Source organism: Ranitomeya variabilis, chromosome 3, assembly GCF_051348905.1.
Source record: "Ranitomeya variabilis isolate aRanVar5 chromosome 3, aRanVar5.hap1, whole genome shotgun sequence".
Lineage (NCBI taxonomy): Eukaryota > Metazoa > Chordata > Amphibia > Anura > Dendrobatidae > Ranitomeya > Ranitomeya variabilis.
Genome location: NC_135234.1, coordinates 730,368,586 through 730,389,659, shown reverse-complemented (window position 1 = coordinate 730,389,659; position 21,074 = coordinate 730,368,586). Strand labels below are relative to the sequence as shown.

General features: G+C 50.6%; 1 protein-coding gene across 2 annotated transcripts in view; it reads left to right on the top strand.

Annotated features, from left to right (window-relative positions):
* NPAT (nuclear protein, coactivator of histone transcription) overlaps positions 1 to 21,074 on the top strand; it is a 67,724-nt gene that overhangs the window by 16,440 nt on the left and 30,210 nt on the right. For both annotated transcript variants that reach the window (XM_077298426.1, XM_077298424.1), the window contains exons 6-9: positions 6,194 to 6,427; positions 7,976 to 8,039; positions 8,136 to 8,235; positions 16,953 to 17,044. In XM_077298426.1, coding sequence (XP_077154541.1) covers positions 6,194 to 6,427; positions 7,976 to 8,039; positions 8,136 to 8,235; positions 16,953 to 17,044 — 490 coding nt within the window. The remainder of the gene's footprint in view (positions 1 to 6,193; positions 6,428 to 7,975; positions 8,040 to 8,135; positions 8,236 to 16,952; positions 17,045 to 21,074) is intronic.

Below are 21,074 nucleotides of genomic sequence, written 5' to 3'. Positions count from 1 at the left end.
GGAGGCACACCTAAAGATTTTTACTCCGTTTCCCGTTTTCCGATGGGATTACAGATGAAGAAAAGAGGGTCTCCTGTGAGACTCCCGGCATGGCTCCTTCCTCGGCCCGCTATTATGGGGTGCCCAGTTGAAGTTGAGATGGCTATTCCCCATGCTGCTCCTTCCCCAACCTCTCGGGTGTTGGTTCGAAGTCGAGACCCCCCTCCTTCCCCAATTCCTTTTGGTTTCTGGGTTGAGGTCGAGGCGAGGATAAAGGCCCCTGAAGGTGTGACAAAAGCACCCTCCCTATCCCCCTCTGGGGGTATTAGGTTGAGACACCTCAGGTAGGGCCTGTACAGGCAGCATCCTACAGCTCCCAGCAATGGGCCAGCATACTGCGCCTGCATCCAGGGACCCCAGCCCAGCTGCGGGCTCCTGTTGGGGCCGGGGGGAGTGCAGGCAGGCATGGCACATACAGACACAGGGCTCCCTGCGTCCCTGTCTCTGCGGCAGCACCAGCTCTATACTGCCTCAGGGGGACCCCAGCCGGGCTCCCCCTTCCGCTTATAGCCCCACCGCCATCCTGCCTTCAAATCCGGAGGGGTCCGGTTCAGATCCGACCCCCTCCCGGACTTTCGCGCCGGCCTGGAGCCCTTCTGGGCCTCAGGCATCTAATTTAGGCCCCGGCTTCGGCCTAGCTGAAGCAGCAGCCTCCTCTCCGCCCCCCGGCCCACCCCCCGGATGACAAATATGACACTCTACAGTGTCAAACAAGGGGCGGATCGAGACAGAAAGGGCGGGTTTTTTATAGCCTTGCCGCCTTTTTCCAGCTCTCCGCCCCCTTCTCCTCCTCTCTCCTCTGTCTCTGCAGCCATTTTCGGCTGCAGATTAACCCTGCATCTCCCGGTCTGCAGGACCAGGACCAGGCAGCCAGTCTCCGGGGGGGCACATGACTGTGGATTTTCGGCGCTGGACCTAGGGGTACACTGGTGGGGTAAGATCACAGCTGGGTTATCTTTACTCAGCTGTGAATCCATATTACCTATAAGGCTCCCCTATAGGTTCTCTACCCCTGTAAGGTCCATCTGCTGGCAGCACTTCTGCACTCTGTGCACTATGCCGGGCTCAATGTCTAAGAGAACCAGGCAGAACTGCTATTATGCATTCTGCACAGCCTGCGGGACCGCTCTCCCCAGTAGCAGCACGTACCCGCATTGCCAGAACTGTATACAAGAAGCCCCTGCCAATGCCTCGGTGTCTAATGCCACACCGGAATGGGCTACTCAGATATCGCAATCTATGACGCAGTCTATAGATAACCTAACTTCCACATTGCTTCAGGCTCTGCAGGGTCATGTCCCGGCTATGAACGTTACCCAGCAAAGGGAGAGCTTGACTCAGGAACAAGATGCCCCTGGCACATCCACGTCTAGGTCACGACGCAAGCGGATCCATACATCAAGTCCATCTGCGTCATCCCATAGCACACGGTCATCCCCCTCTAGGGAGAGACACCGTTGCTCCAGGTCATCTAGACCGTCCCATTCCAGGGACAGACAATGCAGATCTCCGCAATCCCCAACCAGAGAAGGTCTCCTCCCCTGCTCACCTAGCAGGGGACGCCTCAGTGATACACAGGATTCGGAAGGCATCTGCGTCTCTGACTCAGACAGAGAAACGGAGGGGTCCCTGATCCCAATCCCTCCTAGCAATACAGCGCTAGTTGAGGACATAATATCGTCCATCCATCGGGTGCTGGTCATTTCTGATCCGCCATCAGAGGCCCCAGAACATCAGACTTCCTTTGAAGGACCTCTGAAGCCGCCTAAGGTTTTCTCTAACCACCAGAGTTTAAGGCGATCCTTAAAAAAAAAAAAAAAAAACAGCTCTCACAGCCTGAGAAAAAATTAGCTAATCGCAAATATCTGGAGGCGAGGTGCCCCTTCCCACAGAAGGACACCAAGGAATGGACAGATCCACCTGAAGTGGATCCCCCAGTCTCTAGGCTGGCAGCACAGACCCTCCTTACACCGCCAGATAGCTCAACCCTCAGGGACGCAGCAGACTGGCAGGTAGAACGCATGGCTCGTTCAATTTTCAAGGCAGCAAGGGCATCCATGGCTCCTGCGTTCGCTTCAGCTTGGGCTGCCAAGGCCATCCTGGCCTGGGCAAAGAATCTACAAGCCTTCCAAGCATCTGCTCCTCAACTGTCGGACCAAGCGGTTCAATTGCAGTTGTAGCAGATTACATGCTCCATGCAGCTCTGGTTTCAGCAAGGGGAGTCGCGGGGATAGCATCAAACCCCATCAGGCGTATCCTCTGGCTGCGGGAATGGAAAGCGGACGCAGCCTCAAAGAAGTCCCTCACGCACCTCCCCTACCTCAGTGGGAGACTTTTCGGTGAACAGTTGGATACTATGATATCCAACGCCACAGGGGGTAAGAGTACTTCTCTTCCCCAACTGAAACCTAAACGCACTTACCAGAAGCGTAACCAAACTCGATTCCGATCCTTTCGGAATTCCTCCGGCTGGTCCGTCTCACGTCCAGTACAAAATCGTAACCGTTCCCCACGCAGGGACAACTCACGATCGACGCAAAGGTCGGACAAGACCTGGCAGTCAAAAGCAGGCCAGTCTAAGCCCAGAGGAGGAAAATCTCAGACTTTCTCTTCCTCATGACTTACGGACTCCGGAAGACACCACACCAGTAGGCGGACGACTTTTGCTCTTTCATCAAGTATGGCTGCCTATTACAGAAGACAGGTGGGTCATGGAACTAGTGTCTTCCGGATACAAAATAGACTTCACCTCCAACCCACCGGACCGGTTCTTCCTCTCTGTCCCCCCAAAACCGCCAGCCAAGGCTCGAGCCTACCACCAAGCGGTCTCCTCGCTTTATTAATCAGGAGTCATAGTACCGGTACCCACGACCGACCGCTTCCGAGGGTTCTACTCCAATCTGTTCGTAGTTCCCAAGAAAGGAGGCAGCGTACGGCCCATACTAGACCTAAAACAGCTCAACAAATATGTACGGGTCCGTCACTTCCGCATGGAGTCCCTTCGGTCCATCACTGCGTCCATGGAGAAGGGAGAATATCTCGCCTCCATAGACATACAAGACGCATACCTGCATATACCCATTGCACCTGCCCATCAGAGGTTTCTCAGGTTCGTAATAGGCCAGGACCACTACCAATTCGTGGCTCTCCCCTTTGGACTCGCCACGGCTCCCAGAGTGTCACCAAGGTCATGGCAGCAACCATGGACGTCCTGCATTCCAGAGGCATAGTAGTCGTTCCATACCTGGACGATCTACTCACCAAGGCTCCCACCTTCAAGGTTTGCGAGCTCAGCGTCTCAATCACAACCGATACTCTCAGTCGTATGGGCTGGTTAATCAACCTACAAAGTCATCACCAACTCCGAGTCAGTCCCTGACCTTCCTGGGAATGTTATTCAACACTTCCAGGGGTCTAGTGCTCCTTCCCAAGGACAAGGCACTGGCCCTCCGACTAGCAGATGAAGAAAAGAGGGTCTCTTGTGAGACTCCCGGCATGGCTCCTTCCTCGGCCCCCTATTATGGGGTGCCCAGTTGAAGTTGAGATGGCTATTCCCCATGCTGCTCCTTCCCCAGTCCCTCGGGTGCTGGTTCGAAGTCGAGACTCCCTTCCCCAATTCCTTTTGGTTTCTGGGTTGAGGTCGAGGCGAGGATAAAGGCCCCTGAAGGTGACAATAGCACCTTTCCTTTCCCTCTCTGGGGGTATAGGTTGAGACACCTCAGGTAGGGCCTGTACAGGCAGCATCCTACACCTCCAAGCAATAGGCCAGCACACTGCGCCTGCATCCAGGGACCCCGGCTCAGCTGTGGGCTCCTGTTGGGCAAGTGGTCCTCAGCGGAAGCGTCCATGCCCATCAACATCCTGAAAATTCGTGCCATCCTTCTGGCATTGAGGGCTTTCCATCACTTACTGGCAGCCTCTTACATCAGGATACAGTCGGACAATACCACGACTGTGGCATATGTGACTCAAGGGGGGACCCGCAGTACCCAAGCGACGCGGGAAGTGTCATATGTCCTCCGCTGGGCGGAGGACACAGGGTCGGTCCTTCGGCGGTCCACGTTCGGGTGTGGACAACTGGGAAGCAGACTTCCTCAGCCGACAAGGAATAGACTCGGGAGAGTGGTCTCTCCATCCCAAAATTTTTCATCAGATCTGTCTCCGCTGGGGGACCCCGGATGTGGACCTAATGGCATCCCATTTCAATGCCAAGGTCTCCAACTTCATTGCCTGAACTCACGATCCGCGGTCGCTCGGAGCAGTCGCTCTGGTTCAGGACTGGACTCAGTTCCAGCTTCTGTATATTTTTTCCACCTCTCCCCCTGATATCCAGAGGGTGAGGAAGATCAAACAAGAGGGAGTTTCAACTATCCTCATTGCACCGGACTGGCCCAGACGCACATGGTACGCCGACATCGTACAACTCACAGCAGACGCCCCCTGGCGTCTCCCCGACCGCCACGATCTTCTATCACAAGAGCCGTTCTACCACCAGAACTCAAGGGCTCTCAACTTGATGGCGTGGCCCTTGAGACCTGGGTTCTAACCCAGGCAGGGTTCTCGACAGAGGTCGTTGCAACCATGATCAGAGCACGGAAATCAGCCTCTGCCAAGATGTATTACCGTACCTGGAAAGTTTTCTTTACCTGGTGCGAATCTCGTGGCTAGGTTCCACTCCCTTATTCCCTACCCAAAGCTCTTGGTTTTCTCCAAGCGGGTCTGGAAGCCAGTCTGTCATTGGGCTCGCCTAAAGCCAGGTGTCAGCCCTCTCAGTGCTTTTTCCAAAAGCGCATTGCTACCAAGCTGCAAGTAAGGCCTTTTCCTTCAGGGGGTTCCCCGATTGGTTCCCCCCTACAGACGACCACTAGAAACGTGGGACCTCATCCTGGTCCTGACAGCATTGCAGGAACCACCCTTCGAACCCCTTAAGGAGGTCCCGCTCCGCCTTCTTTCCCAGAAGGTGGTTTTTTTCCTGGTGGCACTCACCTCGCTACGCAAGGTGTCTGAACCGACAGCACTCTCATGCAGACGGCCTTTCCTGGCTTGTCACCAGGCCAAGGTAGTTCTTCGTACAGTCCCATCCTTCCTTCCGAAGGTTGTGTCAGACTTCCACCTCCATGAGGAAATTTCACTACCATCCCTTTGTCCGGTTCCGGTTCATAGAGTGGAGAAGGCTCTGCATACGCTTGACCTTGTCAGGCCTTTGCGTATATACGTGTCTAGGACTGCGTCCTTCCGGAGGTCTGATTCTCCTTTCCTCCTTCTGGAAGGCGGCCACAAGGGTAGGCCAGCTTCCAAAAGCTACTCTTGCCAGGTGGATCAAATCCACCATACAAGAGGCCTACCGTCTTAAGAATTCTCTTCTTCCAGTCGGTATTACGGCACACTCTACACGGGCGGTAGAGGCCTCCTGGGCCATTCGGCACCAGGCTTCGGCACAACTAGTGTGTAAGGCGGCCACTTGGACTAGCTTACACACATTTACTAAACACTACAGGGTTCATATCCAGTCCTCAGCGAGCCTGGGTAGATGTGTCCTGCGGACGGCGGTGCCCTAAAGTGTACGGGCCTGTCTGCACAATATTCGTCCATTGCTTCCCACCCAGGGACTGCTTTAGGACGTCCCATGGTCCTGTGTCCCCCAATGAGGCGACAGAGTAAAGGAGATTTTTGTGTACTCACCGTAAAATCTCTTTCTCTTAGCCTCTAATTGGGGGACACAGCTCCCACCCTGTTGCCCTTTCCGGGCTGTTGTAACTGTTGAGTTCTCATATTGTTTCTTGAGCTCGTACATAGTTGCCTTCTTACAGGCATAATTATGTTATTCATGTTACGTTCCTCCTACTGCTTTGGCACAAAACTGGAGAAGGCTGATGCCGTCCAGGGGTGTATACTGCACAGGAGGAGCCACAGTTAATCTTTTTCAGATTATGCATAGTGTCGCCTCCTAGTGGACAGCAGCATAACACCCATGGTCCTGTGTCCCCCAATTAGAGGCTAAGAGAAAGAGATTTTACGGTGAGTACACAAAAATCTCCTTTTTTTCTGTTCTCCATAGAACACACTGACTGTCTGCTCTCGTTTATTTTATTTTTAGATTTTTAAAATAGCTTAAAAGAAACTTTTTTTTTTTTTTTCTTTAATGACTCCACAGCACGCACAAGAAAGGGGATAAATGACAGATTACGGCAGAGAATGCTGACCTCCCCTGTGGCTGTTTCAGGGTCCCTGAATCCACATCCTGCGATACAGCAGACCTCTACCCCAATATTGGCTACTCAGTATGTTTTACGACCTCTACACACACCAGGTGCCTTACAACCTATCGCCAGCTCTTCATTCGTAGCAGAGACATCTGCACAAAGCAATAACTCTACCTCCATCAGCCGTAAGTACATCTATGTCTTTGCAGTAAACGTGATTGATGTATTACTCCTGATTTTAAAAGGGTTGTCTAGGACTGTGACATTGGTGGCGTATCCTTAAAGGGAACCTGTCAGCAGATTTTGCCACTATAAGCTGCAGCCACTGCCTTTCAGGGCTTATCTACAGCATTCTATAATGCTGTAGATAAGCCTCCGGTCCGACCTGCAAGTGAAGAAAAATAAGTTGTATTATACTCCACCTAGGGGTGCGGTCCGGTCCGATAGGTGTCGCAGGTCCGGCGCCTCCCATCTTCTTGCGACGATGCCCTCCCGTCTTTTCATTGCTCCCTGGGACCGGCGCTTCTGCGCAGGCGTGCTTCTCTGCCCTGATTAGGAAAGTACTGCAGTGCGCAGGCGCTGGACCTCTCTGACCTTTCCCAGCGCCTGCACACTGCAGTACTTTCCTCTGACCTCAACAGGGCAGAGAAGTATGCCTGCACAGGAGTGCCGATGCCAGGGAGCGATGAAGAAGCAGAAGGGCGGCGTCGCAAGAAGATGGGAGGCTCCTGACCTGCGACACCCATCGGACCGGACCGCCTCCCAAGTGAGTATAATATTACTTATTTTTCTTCACTTGCAGGTCGGACTGGGGCTTATCTACAGCATTATAGAATGCTGTAGATAAGCCCTGAAAGGCAGTGGCTGCAGCTTATAGCGGCAAAATCTGCTGACTGGTTCCCTTCAAGATAGATCATCATTATCTGGTTGGTGGGGGTGCGACACACGGCAACCCCGTGAATAAGCAGTTCTTGGTGTCTGTGGCATGACACAGCTCAGTCGACGGAATAATGGCCGCTCCTAGGTACTAAACATCCACCCCTTATTGATATTGAATTGGTGTTGGATGTACAGTAACCCGCACCAGGAACAGCTGATCGGGGGGTGTCGCACCTCCACCGATCATATATTGTTGACCTGTCCTAACAATAGGCCATCAGTGTTTAAAGTTCCAGACAACCCTTTTAATACTCTCTAAGTTTCATAAATCTCATCACAGATTACATTAAAGTCAGTGGAATCCCCTACAATATGTCAGCATTGATGCAAATGTGAACAAATCCCAATATACTTGATTTATAAAGCAGAAAGCTCGGGCTCCGCCGCTGCGTCAGGGGCTCCGCCGCTGCGTCAGGGGCTCCGCCGCTGCGTCAGGGGCTCCGCCGCTGCGGCTGCGTCAGGGGCTCCGCCGCTGCGTCAGGGGCTCCGCCGCTGCGTCAGGGGCTCCGCCGCTGCGTCAGGGGCTCCGCCGCTGCGTCGGGCTCCGCCGCTGCGTCAGGGGCTCCGCCGCTGCGTCAGGGGCTCTGTTTATTTTCCCCTTTCACATCCATGTGAATAGTTTATACATGTGCCTGTTGTACGCACACATGGTAAATGTACAGTCACATCCCTTGACAGTATGATCTTCTGGTAAGTTTGCCAACTTCTACAAAATTAAACTGTTAAAACCTGCAGAGCATTACTGAACCTTAATCAGTAAATGGTATCACTAATGAACTGTCTTTTTGGCTTAGTTGTCGAAGCCGCACACAAAAAACCTCCTCCCACTGCCACCGCTTCTCCTGTGAGACGTAAACAGTGAGTTCTTCTATCCTACATTTCTATGACTACAGTACATTTACTTTTCGATGGAATAAAATACTAGCTGCTCATTATAACGTTTAATTTTTGCAGAGATACTCAGAGGAGGAGACGGGCCGCTACAGCAGCATCCGATGGAGACCTGGGTGAAAATGGTGACAACCTTCAGGCCATCATCGATAATGACTTTCCTGTAAGTGGATTGGAATAGACTGATGCTCTTTTTAATACTAAATTGCATAGAATCTTAGAATATGAGAGTTGTAAGTGACCTCCAGGGTCATTTTGTCCAACCCCCCGCTCAATGCAGGATTCGCTAAACCATCTCAGACCGATGTCTGTCCAGCCTCTGCATGTTTTTCCTTCTGCATACAATTTTTATCTTTACTCGTTTGTTACCTTCCCTTTTTTCAAAAAATTTTAACTTTTTTTTTTTTTTTTTTAATTTTAATTTCAACATAGCCGTATGAGTGGTGTTTGATTTTTGCAGAGCAAGTTGTAATTTTGAATAACTCCAATAATAAGAAAAAGAAGCTGCAAACTCTTTGGTCACATATCGTCAGTATGCGTGCATGCAGTAAAGTCTAGTCCCCTTAGGAGACCTGAAGGTGTGATTGTCCGATCACCTGTGCTATTCATAGTAGTGTATCGCCGGGAGTATGGTAATGACAGGCACGATGGGGGTCATCAACAGACCCTTGCTGTCAAAACAACCCATTGGCGCCCCACAAGAATGAATGACGTACTTCCGGCCAGAGCATGTTAAATTGCACTGTCGGTGATTGACAGCGGGACTTAACTGGTTAGCAGCCACGACTGGAGTTCCAATCCACCCACAGCTGTTAAAGGCACGTGATGGCTGACTAAATTCTCGTCCTCCCCAGACCTGGTTCCACTTCCTCTGGGGACTATTCTGCCCCCTTTTCAGGATCCTGGTGGCCCTGCATCTCAGAAGCCTCCAGTCTGTAGCTCCAGTATTTTCTGCTACAAGTAGGATTAGAGAACACAGCCTTGATTCTTCCTGTCAAGCACTTTCGTCGCTCTATTGGGCTGCTTTTCACTTTTTCTCCAGGAGCCATGTCTTATTCCTATTTTGTTTGTGCTGCGACAAACTCTTGACATGCAGTCTGCTGTGCTCCTTGTGCAGGAGGGGTCTGCTCAAGACCTCTCGGACTCCTCTAAGGAACCGAATGCCCCCTTTATTTGTCTGGTCTTTCCCTCTGGCAATAGTTAACATGGCCACCTTCACCTAATCTATGGTGGATCCTCTGTAGCACTTGCAAGCCCATTTTACCTGCCCCACACCTTCTCATGTGCTCTCACAAGAGATATAGGATTGCATCCCAGATCACTCCTAGGACTGATCCACAGTGCATGAGACCAGTTCTGCCCCCTGCTCAGTCTAAATCCCTGGGGGACACTTATGAGTCCAAGCAGGTTTACAAGCTGGCTTCATCCATGCAGGGTTTTATTTGGGCACTGATGAACAACCTCCAAGTTAAAGACGAGTTGGTCACCACTTCCCAGAAAGCAGTTTCCTTTCGTCGGCACCGCAGTCAACGGGTTGCCTTTCTTAACCATAAAAACTTTTGACTAAAGAATGGAAACGCCTTAATAGGCATATGCTTTTTCAAGGAGGCTTTAAGCCGCCTTATTGATTGTGCAGGAATTGGTTGCCAAATGATCCACATCTCCTTGTGTGGACCCCCTCGTAGCTTGGCTTTCTATGGCCAATACCGTACCTCTTTCTGACGTAGCACTCCCCATTGATCTGCTTGATAAGAATATTGGTTCCCTCTCAAGGGTCTGTTTTCCGACAGCAGGTTACGCCTTGCTCTTTGCATTGTCCTGTGATAGCAAGGCCTTTGTTCTTAGCCAAACAGCTTCACCAGGGTTTGTCATCTGTGTCCCCCTCGAGAATCTTCTCTATCTTTTCTCTTGATTACTACACAAATCAAATTCTGTTCCCTCGTATCAACACAGTTGGAGGCCTGTGACAAAACTTTGGCTTTTAGGCATGCCGTTTGGCTTAGTTCCTGGTCTGCTGACTGGGTCTAAAAGGTCCTTACAGGGCTTCTAGTCTCTGTAGCAAGCTCTTAGGCAGGAAGCGTTTAGATAATCAAGGATGCTACTTGGAGCCAGAGTGCTCTGCTGCCCCCAAATCATTGCCGATCTCCGTTTTCTAGATAATCCCAGACGCTTTGCTTCTTTCGTGACATCCCATGGGGGGGGGCAACAGAAAGTCTGCCTGTTCCTCCCGTTCTAGACACCACTCTTTCAAACCTAAACTTTATGGCATACCTGTCACAAGGTTCTCCGCTGCAAGGCTTTCCACTTTATGAAAATCTTCTTCAATTCAACTCACTTTTTTTGGCTGGGGGAACGTATCCTCTCCTTTTTTAAAGAGGTTTGGATGGCTCACGTAGACTACACTTGGGTCAAGGAGGTGGTTACTTGGGTTACACAATCGAATTTGCTTCTTTGCCTCCCTAAAAGGTTCTTTCGTCCCCTCTAAAGTCTCAACCTCGCTCATTTGCATTCTTCTGAACCAACCACAACCTTCAGCTGCAGGGAATCATTGTTCCTAGGGTGGCGCTACAACCTATTTGGATTCCCCCAAACTGACGGTTTAGTCAGTCCCATCCTGGATTCGTAAAGATGCAAAAATTTGTTCGGGTTCTTAGATTTTGCTTGGAATCCCTCCCTTGTGTTGGAGAATTTTGCTTTGTGACCGGATATTAGTAATTCCAGATGTGTTCGCCTGACTCGTCAATTGCAACTCTTTAAAAAGTCAGAAAAAAAATTGACATAACACCACTCCAGTTTCCCTCTTAATGTATTTTTGAATAACTACAGTATTTTTGGTGCAATGTTTGCACAATTTTGTGACCCGTGCAACTTTTTGCACTAAAGAGATGCAAAAAGAACCAAACTTTAGATAGAAATTGTTAGTGTCAAGTATTTATTGAAACCTAATGAATCGGACAAAACTTAGACACGTAAAAAAAAAGTTTTTATTTTATGATTTTCTTTGATTAAATAAAAATTATGTAACTTTTTCTCCTACGCCTCATTGGGGGACACAGGACCATGGGTGTATGCTTGCTGCCACTAGGAGGACACTAAGTAGACAGAAAGATTAACTCCTCCTCTGCAGTATACACCCCTTCACTGGACACAATTTCAACCAGTTCTTGCTTAGTGTCTTAGGAGGCACTTGGGTCTTTTTTCCAGACCCCACCTTTATTTTAATTTTTGATTTTTTTAATTTTCTGTAAATTTTTAATTTTTTATTTAACGGTGTGAAGGGGGCGACGGGTCCTTTTTTTCATAAGGTCCGCTCTCCCCCGAACCAACAACAGGCGAGCACGGCGAGTATACCTCCCCGTTCCTCTCCTGCGACGTATGGCGCACGAAAAGTTTGCGCCAGGGCAACGGTTCCTCTCGGTTCCGATTTCCCCCAACCCCCTCCAGGACCCTGCATTACAGCAATGTAATTCTGGAGAAGAATGCAGTCCGGAGGGGATGTTGTGCCGCAGCCCCCATCCGCTGCAGCAGCGTGATACATTCAGGGGCCTCTCCATCCCCATCCAGGGTGCATGGATCGAGTTCACTTCCTCACAGAAGCAACAGACCTGTGAGAACCGGGACATGGCGGCTGTAAGTACCTTCAGGGGACTCCCCCCTGCTCCCCCTTAGCGGCAGCAATGCGGTCCGGGTCCCCAGGGAGAGGCACCGCCGACCGGGGGTCGGTGGTGCTCGGCGGCGTTCCGTCGCGGCCGCCGCCGCTCATCGTCGGCAGGGCCCAGAAATTTAGTCCCCGGCTTCTTCAGCCGGAGTAGGCCGCAGTGGAAGAATCTCCTCCCCCGGCCGTAGCTCCGCCCCCCTACATCAGCGCTTCTCGTCTGGGACGAAAGGCGCCTTCCACATCTCGGGAGCCATATTTCCTCTCTCCCTGCACGGAGCCCACGCTATCTAAGAACGCCTTATCTCTCTGGGGACACAGATAGGACCGTGGGTAAGCTACTTCAAGAAAGCTTAACCCTTTCTCTGTATATACTGCCCGCTCTGGCCCTAAGGCACTATGTCTCAATCCAAGGAGACAAAGAAGGGTAACAAGAAGCACACAGTGTTTTTTACTGTATGTGCCACTTGCAATGCGGCACTGCCCCGAGCCCACACTAACCCTTTGTGTGCTGATTGTGTTTCGCCCTCTGTGCAGCCTCCCCTTGCCGACGCCGGTACCGTCGCCGATGCCGCAGCCGTCGACCCGGTAGAGCCTAGACCTCCTGAGTGGGCAGCCTCTCTGTCACGATCTGTGACTTCCCTAGCCAGGGCAATTGACTCCCTCCGGGGCCCCCCTCCAGGTCGGACCATGGAGGACTCAGACGATGATATGTATTCGTCTACCAGCAGGGGGCGTACCCGGTCACTTTCCACCCGGGGCTCTAGAAAAAGTGTTCACGTTTCATCCCCTGACCATCAGCTAGCGGGCCCTTCAGTACCCGCAAGCTCTGCTTCCCGGTCCCCTTCTCCTAAATCGGATGACTCTGAATATGAGTCCGACATTTCCTACGTTCAGGACCCCCCCTCCTCCCAGGAGTCTCTCGACTCTCTCATTGAGGCGGTAAACCAGACCCTGAAGGTGACTGAGGACTCCGCATCGGAACCCGAACACGCGGTGTCTTTCAAAAAAAACTAAACGGGTTAAAAAGGTTTTTGTCACTCACCCTCACTTCAAGGAGGTTGTACAAAAACATAGGGATCGCCCAGATAAACGCTCGATCGTCAGATTGATTATCTGGCTCGTTCCGCCTTCGAGGCCACAGGAGCGTCTCTCTTCCCATCCTTCGCCGCCTCTTGGGTGGCTAAGGCTATGGTCTCTTGGACCGAGACTCTTTCCTCTAACATCCAAGCCAGTGATTTACCTCCAGAAGCCAGCATCCTGGTTAACCAGATAGTGCAGGCCGGAGACTTCATAGTCAACGCCTCTATGGACGCAGCTAATTGCGCTGCACAGGCAGCCGCCAATGCAATCTCCATCAGGAGAGCCCTGTGGCTCAGGGATTGGCGAGCAGATTCGGCTTCTAAACGTTCTCTAACTGCCCTGCCTTACCAGGCTGGTCGGTTATTTGGAGAAAAATTGGACCAAATGATCTCGGATGCTACCGGAGGGAAAAGTAAATTTCTCCCCCAGCAAAAGTCTACCCGGCCCTTTCGGTACCAGCAGCAACCTCCATTTCGGCCTTTTCGGCCCAATACCAACTGGTCTTCCTCATCTTCTGCCCCCGCATCAGGACGAGGTTCGCGCGGTGGCCGAGGCATCCAGGTCTCTTACAGACCTAATCGTAACTGGAGACCCAGGCCTAAACCTCCCGGATCTAAGGGATCCGCATCCCAGGGATCCTCCGCCCAATGACTCCTTGCATCATCCGGTGGACTCCGACAAAGTAGGCGGACGTCTACTCTTGTTCCATCAAACCTGGCTCTCAGTCGTTTCCGACGAGTGGGTCAGAGAACTGGTGTCCACCGGATACAAAATAGAATTTTCCTCCCCCCCCACACACGCTTCTTCCAATCTTGCCCTCAAAGGTCAAAGGCCACAGCGTTTCTCCAGGCAATACGGGCACTACAAAGGGACGGAGTCATCATTCCGGTCCCCCTAGAACAAAGATTCAAGGGTTTCTATTCGAATCTGTTCGTGGTCCCAAAGAAGGACGGATCTCTTCGTCCGATCCTAGACCTGAAGCTACTAAACAGATTCATAAAAATCAGACACTTCAGGATGGAATCCCTCCGTTCTGTGGTCGCGTCTATGGAAAAGGGAGAATTCCTGGCATCCATAGACATCAAGGATGCCTACCTGCACATACCGATTTTCCCTCCGCATCAGCAGTTCCTTCGCTTCGCCTTTTGCGGGGAACACTTCCAATTTGTGGCCTTGCCCTTCGGTCTCGCCACCGCTCCCAGAGTTTTCACGAAGGTCATGGCGGCTGCCATGGCCATTCTTCATTCCAGGGGAGTGGTGGTAATACCGTACTTGGACGACCTACTGATAAAGGGTCCTTCCTACCCAGCGTGCGAAGAGTCCGTCGTTCTCACGGTGGATACTCTTTCCCGTCTGGGATGGAAGATAAACTTCGACAAAACTTCTCCAATTCCGGCTCAACAGATTTCCTTCCTGGGGATGATACTGGACACTTCCCGCGGTCTGGTCATACTCCCTCAAGACAAGGTTTTGGCCTTGCAGCAGGGAGCCCAGCGTCTTTCTCGCCCAGTATCCCACTCCATTCGCGCCAGCATGCGATTTCTCGGGCAGATGGTAGCGGCCATGGAAGCGGTCCCATTTGCGCAGTTTCACCTCCGTCCCCTGCAGCATGCACTATTGTCGGCTTGGGACGGCAATCCGTCCTCCCTCGACCGCCGATTCATCCTGTCCCCTCGGGTCAGGAAGACCCTCAAGTGGTGGACGCTGAAGTCCTCCCTAACTCAGGGAAGGTCCTTTCTCCCAGTATGGTGGCTGGTGGTGACCACCGATGCCAGTCTCATGGGCTGGGGAGCGGTCTTCAACCATCACACAGCCCAGGGGCGGTGGTCCGCTCAAGAGTCTCGCCTTGCCATCAATATCCTCGAGATTCGAGCTATCAGGCTAGCATTGTACCAGTTTCACCGACTTCTGGCAGGTCATCCAGTCAGAATCCAGTCCGACAACGCCACGGCCGTGGCATATATCAACCGTCAGGGCGGAACCCGCAGCAGAACGGCCATGCTCAAGGTGTCTCACATCCTCCATTGGGCGGAGTCGAACCATTCGCCCATTTCGGCGATCCACATTCCAGGTGTGGAAAATTGGGCGGCGGATTTCCTCAGCTGCCAGGGCATCGCCTCCGGAGAGTGGTCCCTTCACCCGGAGGTCTTCCAGCAGATTTGCCATCGCTGGGGGACCCCGGATGTGGATCTCATGGCTTCCAGGATGAACAACAAGGTTCCTCAGTTCCTTGCTCGGTCCCTCGACCCACGGGCCCTCGGGGTAGACGCCCTGGTCCTGCCTTGGCGCCAATTCCGCCTCCCGTACATTTTTCCTCCTCTCCCCCTACTACCGAGGGTCATCAAAAAGATCAGGGCAGAGGGGGTACCAGTGATTCTCGTCGCGCCAGACTGGCCGCGTCGGGCATGGTACGCCGAAATGGTTCAGCTGGTAACCGACGTCCCCTGGCGTCTTCCGGATCGCGCGGATCTTCTTTCACAGGGCCCAATTTACCACCAGAACTCAAGGGCCCTGTCTTTGACGGCTTGGCTGTTGAGTCCTGGATTCTAGGCCAAGCGGGTTTCTCTCCCAGGGTGTCCTCCACCATGATCAGAGCTAGGAAACCTGTTTCCATGCGTAGTTACCACCGTACCTGGCGAATTTTTTTCTCATGGTGCGAGGCACAGGGACGGTCTCCTCTAGTATTTTCTATTCCTTCCATACTGGAGTTTCTTCAGTCCGGACTAGAGTCGGGACTTGCCCTTAGCTCCCTAAAGGGTCAGGTTTCGGCATTGTCAGTTCTTTTCCAGCGGAAGATTGCCAATAGGTTGCCGGTGAAAACTTTTTTCCAGGGAGTCTCCCGTGTGGCGCCTCCCTACAAGTCACCCTTGGATCCGTGGGATCTCAACTTAGTTCTCGGAGCTCTTCAGGAGGCTCCCTTCGAACTGCTGCAGGACGTTTCCTTAATCTTCCTTTCTTGGAAGGTAGTCTTCCTGGTAGCCGTCACGTCCATCAGAGGGGTCTCGGAGTTGGCTGCGCTATCCTGCCGCCCTCCCTTTCTAATTTTTCATCCGGACAAGGCGGTATTGCGGACCTCTCCCACCTTTTTGCCCAAGGTCGTCTCCTCTTTCCACCTCAATGAGGAGATTGTTCTACCTTCGTTCTGCCCGACGCCTGTTCATCGCATCGAAAAGGCTCTACACACTCTTGATGTAGTGAGGGCTCTTCGTCGGTACGTCTCGAGGACGGCTTCCTTTCGCACGTCAGACGTCCTGTTCGTACTTCCAGAGGGGCCCAGGAGGGGTTCTCCTGCTTCAAAAGCCACTCTGGCAAAATGGATTCGGTCAGCCATTCAAGAATCCTATCGTGTCAAAGGTGTGCCTACCCCAGCTGGGATCAAGGCTCATTCCACTCGGTCGGTGGGCGCCTCGTGGGCCATTCGGCATCAGGCGTCGGCACAGCAGGTCTGCAAGGCTGCGACGTGGTCCAGTTTGCACACTTTTACCAAGCATTACCACATTCATTCTATCTCTTCTGCAGACGCCGCTCTTGGCAGGCGCATTCTGCAAGCGGCAGTTCCTTAAGCCGTAAGCCAGTGGTACATGGGGTATTAGCATATTGCTCCCCACCCAGGGACTGCTTTTGTACGTCCCATGGTCCTGTGTCCCCCAATGAGGCGTAGGAGAAAAGGAGATTTTTGTTTACTTACCGTAAAATCTTTTTCTCCGAGCCACTCATTGGGGGACACAGCACCCACCCTGTTAGCCTGTTTCGGCTTGTTGTTACTTCTTTGGTTTTGACATAGTTGTCTTTGTTCATGCTCCTACTGCTTTACTACCGAACTGGTTGAAATTGTGTCCAGTGAAGGGGTGTATACTGCAGAGGAGGAGTTAATCTTTCTGTCTACTTAGTGTCCTCCTAGTGGCAGCAAGCATACACCCATGGTCCTGTGTCCCCCAATGAGTGGCTCGGAGAAAAAGATTTTACGGTAAGTAAACAAAAATCTCCTTTTTGCAGCTTGGTAAAATGATCCATTATGGTATATAGCCATCTTTATATCTGTTTGCCATTCTTTATTAAAACGGATAAAGCATGTTCATTAAATACCGCCCTGTGAACAACCCCTATCACACATTTGTGACCTGCTTATTTTTACTTTTTAGCAAATGGTGATTGAAAACGCCAGGGAAAAGATTTTAAGCAATAAGAGTCTTCAAGAGAAGCTGGCAGAGAATATCAACAAGTTTCTTGGAGGGTAAGATTGTGTGTGTAATATATATTACATATATAATGGCAACAGTAGACACTCAGCTCACTGCTATGTTGATTATTCCTGGTGTGAGACAGTGACCGGCCTTGTTGTGAATGACCAGTATGTGTCGCGGAGGAGGAGGGCCTCTGCTCTGTAAGCCTGGAATGTTTCTCTGGGATTTGTAGTTCCATGAGCCTTGCTTAGTGTATAAGGGGCTGGGCTTGCAGGGTTAGTCGGAGAGCTGGGCGGGTCTGGCTAACCACACGCCTCCCATCAATGGGTGTGTCTCATCTATCTATATAATCGTCTAGGGGTCACTTCCGTCTGTTTGTCTGTCACGGAAATCCAGCGTCTCTGGTCGCGGCCGGCAGTCACAGTCCGGCCGCGAATTCGCACCTTCCTACTCTCCGTCAGTGCTCCCTCCAGTCAGCGCTCACACAGGGTTAATGGCTGCGTTATGCCGTGGTGTAACGCAGTCCGTTAACGCTGCTATTAACCCTGTGTGACCAACTTTTTACTATTGATGCCTATGCAGCATCAATAGTAAAAAGATCTAATGTTAAAAATAATTTTAAAAAAAGTAAAAAATCATTATTCTCACCTTCCGGCGTCTTTCCCGCTCCTCGCAACGCTCCGGTCCCAAGAATGCATTGCGGTCTCGCGAGATGATGACGTAGCGGTCCCGCGAGACCGCTACGTCATCATCTCGCAAGACTGCAATGCATTCTTGGGACCGGAGCGTCGCGAGGAGCATCGCTAAATGCCTGGCCTGGATCCAAGGGCCGCCAGAAGGTGCGTATATAACTATTTTTTATTTTAATTCTTTTTTTTTTTTTTTTTTTTTTTTTTAACAGGGATATGGTGCCCACATTGCTATATACTGCGTGGGCTGTGTTATATACTGCGTGGGCGGTGTTATAAACTACGTCTCTCTGCTATATACTACGTGGGTTGGGCTATTGTTGTGAATTCCGCTCTTGGGCTCCCTCCGGTGGTTGTAAGTAGCACTTTTGTGAATTCTGCTCTTGGGCTCCCTCCTGTGGTTTTGAGTGGTATAGCTGCTTCTTGGATTTAGCATTAGCAGCTGCTTCCACTGATCTTTCTGCTCGGCTATTTTAGTCTCCTTTATCCCTCAATCAATGCCAGATGTCAATTGTTCCTGCCTGGAGGCATGGCTCTTTGATTTCCCTGACACTCTGACCCGTTCAGCTAAGATAAGTCCTTGCTTTTCCTTTTGCAGTCCACTTGTTGTGGACTTATTGTTCAGCACATTTATGTTTTGTTCATTTGTCCAGCTTATCAATATGGATCTATTTGGCTAAGCTGGAAGCTCTGGGCTGCAGATTTTGCCCTCCACACCTTTAGTCAGGTGTGGAGATTTTTGCATATCTCTGCGGTGGACTTTTTCTAGTTTTTATTACTGACCGCACAGTGTTTCTTTCCTTACTGTCTATCTAGCTAGAATTGGCCTCCTTTGCTTAATCTTGTTTCATACTACGTATGTCATTTCCTTCTCCTCTCACAGCCAATATTTGTGGGGGGCTGTCCTATCCTTTGGGGATTTTCTCTGAGGCAAGATAGCTTTCCGTTTTCTACCTTTAGGGGTAGCTAGTTCTCCGGCTGTGACGAGATGTCCAGGGAGTGACAGGAACATTCCACGGCTACTGCTAGTGTTGTGTTAAGATCAGGAACTGCGGTCTGTATAGTTACCACCTGCCCAGAGCTAGTCTCATGTCGCTCCTAAATTACCAGTCCATAACAGTACAACTGGCCAAAGATGAGTTGAATGCATCTCAAAAGAAGGAAAAGAAAAAGAGTTCTGAGCCATTTTTTTTTTTCTTTAGTCTGTTTTGTCTTTTTCCTTCCTCTTAATCTCTGGGTGGATTTGGGCGCGGACATGGATGTTCAGGGTTTGTTTTCTCGTGTGGATCAGCTTGCTGCAAGAGTTCAGAGTATCCAAGATTATGTTGTTCAGATTCCAGCCTTAGAGCCTAGAATTCCTACTCCAGATTTGTTTTATGGGGATAGATCTAAGTTTTTGAACTTTAAAAATAACTGCAAATTGTTTTTTGCTCTGAAACCCCGTTCCTCTGGTGACCCCACTCAGCAAGTTAAAATAGTTATTTCTCTGCTGCGTGGTGACCCTCAGGACTGGGCATTCTCCCTTGAGTCAGGGGATCCGGCATTGCTTAATGTAGATACATTTTTTCAATCACTCGGATTACTGTATGACGAACCTAACTCTGTAGAGCATGCTGAGAAAACACTTTTGGCCCTGTGTCAGGGTCAGGAAGCGGCAGAATTGTACTGCCAGAAATTTAGAAAATGGTCTGTGCTCACTAAATGGAATGAGGACTCTCTGGCAGCAATTTTCAGAAAGGGTCTTTCAGAAGCCCTTAAAGATGTTATGGTGGGGTTCCCCACGCCTGTTGGTTTGAGCGAATCTATGTCCCTAGCCATTCAGATTGATAGGCGCCTGCGCGAGCGCAAAGTGGTGCACCATATGGCAGCGTCCTCTGAACAGAGTCCTGATCCTATGCAATGTGATAGGATTCTGACTAGAGCGGAACAGAGGGGATACAGACGTCAGAATGGGCTGTGTTTTTACTGTGGTGATTCTGCTCATGCTATTTCTGATTGCCCTAAGCGTATTAAGAGGGTCGCTAGATCTGTTACCATCAGTACTGTACAGCCTAAGTTTCTCCTGTCTGTGACCCTGATTTGCTCATTGTCATCTTTCTCTGTCATGGCATTTGTGGATTCAGGCGCTGCCCTGAACTGAATGGACTTAGACTTCGCCAGGCGCTGTGGTTTTTCTTTGCAGCCTTTGCAGAGCCCTATTCCTTTGAGGGGTATTAATGCTACACCGTTGGCCAAGAATAAACCTCAGTATTGGACTGACTGGGCTGACTATGTGCATGGCTCCAGCACATCAGGAAGATTGTCGTTTTCTGGTGTTGCATAATTTACATGATGTTGTACTGGGTTTTCCATGGTTACAAGTACACAATCCAGTGTTGGATTGGAAATCGATGTCTGTGACTAGTTGGGGTTGTCAAGGGGTACATAGTGACGTTCCTTTAATGTCAATTTCCTCTTCCCCCCTCTTCTGATGTTCCTGAATTTTTGTCAGATTTCCAGGATGTATTTGATGAGCCCAAGTCCAGTTCCCTTCCTCCTCATAGGGACTGTGATTGTGCTATCGACTTGGTTCCTGGCTGTAAGTTCCCTAAGGGCCGACTCTTCAATCTGTCTGTGCCAGAGCATGCCGCTATGCGGAGCTATGTTAAAGAGTCTTTAGAGAAGAGGCATATTCGGCCGTCTTCGTCACCATTGGGAGCAGGATTCTTTTTTGTTGCCAAGAAGGATGGCTCCTTGAGACCCTGTATTGATTATCGCCTTCTTAATAAGATCACGGTCAAATTCCAATACCCTTTACCTTTGCTCTCTGATTTGTTTGCTCGGATTAAGGGGGCTAGTTGGTTTACCAAGATTGACCTTCGAGGGGCGTATAATCTTGTTCGTATTAAACAGGGTGACGAATGGAAAACCGCATTTAATACGCCCGAAGGCCACTTTGAATACCTGGTGATGCCTTTCGGGCTTTCTAATGCTCCTTCTGTATTTCAGTCCTTCATGCATGATATTTTTCGCAATTATCTTGATAAATTCTTGATTGTGTATTTGGATGATATTTTGATTTTTTCCAATGATTGGGAGTCTCACGTGAAGCAGGTCAGGATGGTATTCCAGATCCTTCGTGATAATGCTCTATTTGTGAAGGGGTCTAAGTTCCTATTTGGGGTCCAGAAGGTCTCTTTTTTGGGGTTTATTTTTTCTCCCTCGTCTATAGGAATGGATTCTGTTAAGGTCCAAGCCATTCATGACTGGGTTCAACCCACATCTGTGAAGAGCCTTCAGAAATTTTTGGGACCTGTGCCCGGGCTAAGCCTTGCTGTTCCCGCGCTAGTGGGTTGCTTTTGCCTTTGCCTTTGCCTGTCCCTGAGAGGCCCTGGACGCATATTTCCATGGA